Source organism: Phaethon lepturus, unplaced genomic scaffold (assembly GCF_000687285.1).
Source record: "Phaethon lepturus isolate BGI_N335 unplaced genomic scaffold, ASM68728v1 scaffold12684, whole genome shotgun sequence".
Taxonomy (NCBI): Eukaryota; Metazoa; Chordata; class Aves; order Phaethontiformes; family Phaethontidae; genus Phaethon; species Phaethon lepturus.
The window spans coordinates 45,345-51,344 of record NW_010534033.1 but is presented as its reverse complement, the minus strand read 5'-3'; the positions used below and the strand labels follow the sequence as shown (position 1 = coordinate 51,344).

Below are 6,000 nucleotides of genomic sequence, written 5' to 3'. Positions count from 1 at the left end.
CGCGGTGGGAACGCGGTGCCGGGTGGTGTTCAAGACCCCAGGACTTAGTCCTGTGTGACTCGAGAGTAAGTCCATATCCTGACAGAGAGCAGGGTTATTTCTTATCACAGCCTTTGCTGCATGCTTGTAGCAAGTTTGATAAAGCTCATCAGATAATGCTTAATTATCTCCGCCTCGTCCAAGCTGTGCTGTCTCTCACTTACCCCCTCTTTCACATCTTGCGTGCCCACGCCATGATGGCGCCGCGGTGGTTCTCACGTGTAAGCCGTGAAGTGGTGATGCGTTTCCTGGCTGTGTTTTCTGAATAAACATCTCTCTATTTGTTTTGCAGTTTGGGAAAGTTCTGCCTGGAAGTTTTTCATCCCCCTTAATCGAACTGTTTGCTATGCTGTTTTCCTTCTGTCTTATCTCTTGCTTGGGACCAAAATGTTTAGATTTGGGTGGTGATGTCTCGCTCGTTCACATCCTGTCAGGCAGGAGGCTTGGCTTGTCTGGGTTCACGGTATAGCTAACCAGGAAATGTGTGTGACTGGAACTGAAAATGGGATTATTGTTTTATCCCCTCCTATTCAGTGTCTATAATCTGGTTTTCCAGAGAATTTATCTCGTCATCACTCCTCACATCCAAAGCCAGTTTGAAAACTCCAGCAGTCCATCTCCACCCTGGATTTTCTTCCGTTTTACTTGTGTCTCCTTGCTGTCTCTGACATCACTCTGCTACAGCCTCTCCCCTTTATCTTTGCATTTTAAGAGCTCCTCAGGCCAGGTGCTCTGCTGGTGAACGAATGCCACCTTCCCGGCAGGAAGGCAGAAGGGAAGCCTTGAGTGCTCCAGGTGCAAGGAGGTCACGGTCTGCTTCCCCAAGGAGTGGGTGGCAGCTCCCGGTCCCTCGTGCCCGAGCTGTAACGCGGGTTGTGCTCTTCACCTGCACCCCTGACAGATGCCCCGAGACCCCGCTCGCCACGTCGGCAGGGCACGCCGGATCAGCTCCGAGCCTTGCCTCGGAGGGGTGGATCTTCCCCTCACGATCCAGTCAGAGAAAGGGTGTCAGCCAGAGAATAAATGACTGGTTTAGGGTTTGGACACCCAAACTGAAGCTCCCCACCTGCAGCCGTACGGCTCGGAAGCTTTCTGGCCGAGTCTCCGCTGGTCGGTGCAGCCCTCAGGCCTCCTCTGGCGGGAGCGGTGGGGGCCCTTGCTGCTCTCTGCAGTGCTCCTTGGTGGGCCAGAGCCACTCAACAGCTACTTGTTCTTCCCTTTCCCGCTGTTTCACTAATTCGAGCACCCTGTTCTTTTTTTATTCTCAAATTCCTGCAGATGTTTGTCTGGGTGAATGTTTTGTTTCCGATTAAGGACTAGAACTTTTAAAGATTGTTGTCCCGCCCACTTACTCCTCACATATGAGTGAACACAAATTACAGATTTTCCTTTTTTTGATAATTCACAAGTGTTGAAAAGGCAGGTTGTTCTGTGTGGCTAAACAAATGACGATTTCATCACTGGCACTTACCCAACAATAAATGTTCTTCATGTTTAACTTGTCTGAAAATAACAGCAAGAGATAGAGGGAAGCAGTTTAGATAATATATTAACCTCTCTGAACCTTGTCCATTCTCTGAAACTCAGCTTGAGTGTGTTTTGAATACGTAGGAACATGACTTTCCTTCTTCTTTTAGATTTTTCTGCCCCGTTCCTTAAACTGGGACTATGGGAATCTTTTGTTGTGAAGCCCTTTCGTTCAGCCAGATGCGGAAGAACTGCTGATCTGAAATCATCTCTGCATATACGCAATCTTCAGTGTGAAAGAAAATATTTGTTTGCTGAACTAAGGACTTTTAGGAGCCCAGCTAGCTGCAGGGCCACCAAGTTCAAACCAGTTAAACTCCTGGCAAGCTATAGAAACAGCCCAAGAAGGCATTGTGAAGAGCTCTTGCGAGGGGGTAGAGTTATGGAATTTTAGCAAGACTGAGCTTGCAGTGGCAAGATTTCCTATGCAGCAACTGCATGGTCCCCTGCCCCAGTGTAGGACAAAGATGAATCAGGCCCATTATGAAAGCAATTCATATTTAAATGAGATTTCCAGCCCAGTTCTGCGGTCTCAAGAGGTTTTTCTAAGCATCTGCTCTTTTATGCTGATTTAGACCAAATTTGAATGCTGAATCTTTGGAGAATCATAAACAAATTGTGTTAAATTACCATTAATGGAAAAACATCACAAGGAAGGAAAGGCAAGGTTGTTAATGGTATCACCGCTCTTAACTCGGGCTGCGATGGCTGTAGATGCACCGTCCTGCGGCACAGAAGTAATGCACGTAAGATCACCCACTGCTCTGAGACCTCCAGACAAGCTAAGCACAGCAGGGTGAGTAGCACTGGAATTTGTTTTACAGGAAGCCTTTCATTTCCTTGTTTTTGAGGGGTTAAGTAAGGCACTTCAAGTACTTTTCTCCCATGAGGGTTACACTAGGGAAGGGTAGCTTTAGTTTCCCCCCGGGGCTCCAGAGCAGCTTTGGCAGCAAAGGCTGCTGCTGAAAGAGAACAGGCGGATGCAATGAATCAGTGTATTCCCCAGCTGCGCCGGCTGCGTTTCCTTCCTACCCACTGTTGTCCACTTCTCAGACTGCTGCGCCCGATGCCGGTCCCCAGCTCTGTGCTGCCACTGCTGTTCTTGATAGACGGGTATGCCCCAGAGGCCCCCGACCTTGGCTTCAAAAGGCCTGGATTGGGTCGAAAGTAATTGCTGATGTTTTAATTGCTTCTCTTTCTATTCAGTGCATTCCCCAGATGAGATACTGTATACTACAATGCATTCACATTAATGGCCTCAGTGTGAGCTGCTTATGGTCCTTAGTAACATCAAGCATTCATCAAACTTAGGAAAATCACGCCATCATGCCTAGGCTTCTTCAGGTGTGACTTTGGGAAAACTGAGGTTATCGAACTCAAGCTCTGGTCAGGAGTTCTTCATTCATCAAAATCCTTCTCGGGAATGTCAAGGCATCAAAATAGTTCACCTGCAACCACCAGACTTCTGCTGCCCTGGAAAGCTTGTTGCCCCTCTGGCCAACCTGGCTAGTTATCCAGGTCAGAGCCTGCAAAGGACCCTGGCCACGGCACAGATTACCCTGTGTGGGAGCCAGGACTGTGGCCCCTGCCAAAGAAGCAGAGGAACCAGAGCCTCAAGTGCTCTGCCTGTAGCAAGGCCCCAGCAGAAAGCCCTTGGAGACGTAGGTCTAACTGGCAGATTTCAATCCAAGGCTTGGGGAATCCCAGCTCTTCTGCAGAAGAGCTGGGAGCATGGAAGTCAAGGGCTGAGTTCACAGGCTGTGCTGCTCCAGAGCAGGCTTTCCATGTGGCGGGCTCCCAGGTGGCAAGCTCCTGCAGCCATGGACCGTCCCACCATGGGTGGCTATCTCCAGTGACCAAACTCCAACGTTGTCAGTTTTCCAGTCAAGTAATTTACTAAGTAATAAAGGCCACCAGCCTGACTGATATCAATTTAATTCAATGCCAGAGAGCCCAGAATATATTCTATAATACAAAGGTTCACTTCTACAAAAATCTCATTTTGCATGGCTTGATGAGGACTGAAAATGCACAAATAATTCTTTTTAACTTGGGTGATTTCAACCTTGTTTGTAAGTTGAAGTGAAGGGAGAAACAGTTTACTTCAAAATTTACAAAGGGCAAAAAACCCCCAACCTTCTGTGTGATTGTGAATCAATATGACAAGTTTTGCCCCCATGCTAACTCTTCATATTATAGGTAATCATATCGTTAAAAAGTCTATCATGGAGATGTGCCCACTGCAATGGAAATCCTTCAAAACCGTTTTGATAAATCCACTGCTATAAGACTTTCCCTCATTACATTTTTCATGTAAATATATGTAAACAACATTACAAAAATCTTATATCTAAAATTGATAATTCAAAGTATTTTTCTCATGCTTGTCACAATAATAACAAATTATGTCATTTTGTAGCTGTAGTTGCCCTGGTGTTTTCCTATGGTAGGTTATAATTTTATAACCACCCAGTATTAAAATAAGATATATGACAGGGTAAAAATTGCACTTCAGAAAGTATATAGAATATGACGGAAGAAATTTCCTCTATCCTTTTTTCCTAAAATCTCATCAGATTCCTCTAGCTTCCAACTGCATCATAGCCCTAAAATCAACAAATTGTTCTTCCTTTCTGTATTCATATGTTTTAAAGTTTCTAAAAGAATTGAATGCTCTTCATACAACAAAGAATTTGTTTAGCTTTGATATAATACATACACATTTTACTTAACAATGAACAATATTACCTGATGTAAAAGAGTGATTGTTCAAACACTGGATCTAATTTATAGCCCTCTGTGACAGGGGAAGACTTCCACTAAGAAGTTTGAGCGTTGATGGGGCTACTCAATCCTAAACCAATGGTGTTCTCATATTAATGAACACATGCGGTTTTAATACAGAGCTACCATCCTCAATTCAAAATGGAGTTTGAAAAGGCTATATCAGCTTTTCAGATTTTCTTGCTTTTGAATACATTTATACACCTTCAAGAGACTAGTAGAGAAATGATTACATGCAGCTAGTAGCTGAATTCATCTAACCATAATTATTTATGTAGAGTGAAAGACATGGTAGCTGCATTTGTAAGGTGAAAATGGAGGATTGATTTTATTTTACAACTGTATCACGTAAGGATCTTACCAGTATGCAGGTGCATGTATATACACATTCCTGTATCCACCCATCTTTGAGTTATTTAACACAAATTTCCTAGGAAACTATTTATAACCTTCGTCACCTTGTGATTTTTAATGATGAGATTTTAGACCAATCCAAATACCATAAACTGCCATGTAAAAAACAAAACACCCCTCCCAAAAAAAACCAATAAAAAACGCCACCAAACAAACAACAGCCTGGTCCCCACCCTCCCACCCCCCACCCCAACTGTCATGTCTCGAGACAGTTCAGCGATTCAGCAAAGGTCTTGTGTATCAAACAGGCTTGGATGCAGCATTACCATTTAATAACAATAATTAACCTTGTCATTTGGCCAATCTTGTCTCTAAAAGTCTCCAAATTTTTCATCAGTTACTGGAAAAAAAGAAAAAAATCTTTAAAGGAATATGCGTTCCTGAAATACTGCCTGCAGTGTTCAGTGGGTATCTGTGCCAGCAGTTAATGTATATGCCATAATTACATTAGGTAACAACAAAGCAGATGGATTATGCGCTTGCTGTCATTTAATGTATCCTCTCTGTATAGGCAGAAAGTTTTCTTAAAACAAACACACAAAAAATCCAAAACATTTTTTCCATCTATCAATGCTGTTTTTCCTGATGTCCTTTAAATCACAAATCCAATAATATTATATATCCTGTAAAATTTAGAAAATTACTTTAAGCACCTGGGTTTTACATTAAACTGCTGTCTGAAGGAAAAATTCAAATTGTTTATACAGAGAACTGCAAGATATTTTTGCCATCATTGTTGAACTTGTAAAATATTTTGTGTGAAATTAAGCAGATTATTTAAACATACCTCGTCAAACCGTATATGAAACTCCAGTTTTTTTTCTTGAAAACTTCTTCCTCACTTGCCTTTCTCATTAACCCAGTAGTTTTCCATAGTGAGCACCACCCCGGGCCGACGTTATGTCAGTGATTTATAACATTAATTTCAATGGAAACAGGATGTTGACTAGTAAATTATCCCCCAGCACGGTCTGCTCAGTATTACATTAGACCACGGGAATAGTGATAAGAAAGCTCCTTACGAATTTAACACTTTAAAATATTCATTCTTGTGTTTGCAATGTAAGTTACTGCTATTCTTCGTCGATATTCTAAAGATTTCTCAAATTACTTGAAAGATGTTCTTAATAGGCAAGCCTCCTAAGGTAATATAGTCACCATTAAACCTCTTACAGACGTCCTAATCACCAATAACCCTGTAAAGTTAGTTAGGCATGATTGTAAAGAATTTATTGA

The 6,000-nt window shown here is 42.7% G+C and overlaps 1 protein-coding gene across 1 annotated transcript in view; it reads left to right on the top strand.

Annotated features, from left to right (window-relative positions):
- Positions 1–2,632: 2,632 nt before the first annotated feature.
- Positions 2,633–6,000, top strand: part of ELTD1 (EGF, latrophilin and seven transmembrane domain containing 1) — a 41,160-nt gene continuing 37,792 nt past the window's right edge. Inside the window, exon 1 of the mRNA XM_010285399.1 lies at positions 2,633–2,733. Within this exon, the coding sequence (XP_010283701.1) occupies positions 2,633–2,733 (101 nt within the window). The remainder of the gene's footprint in view (positions 2,734–6,000) is intronic.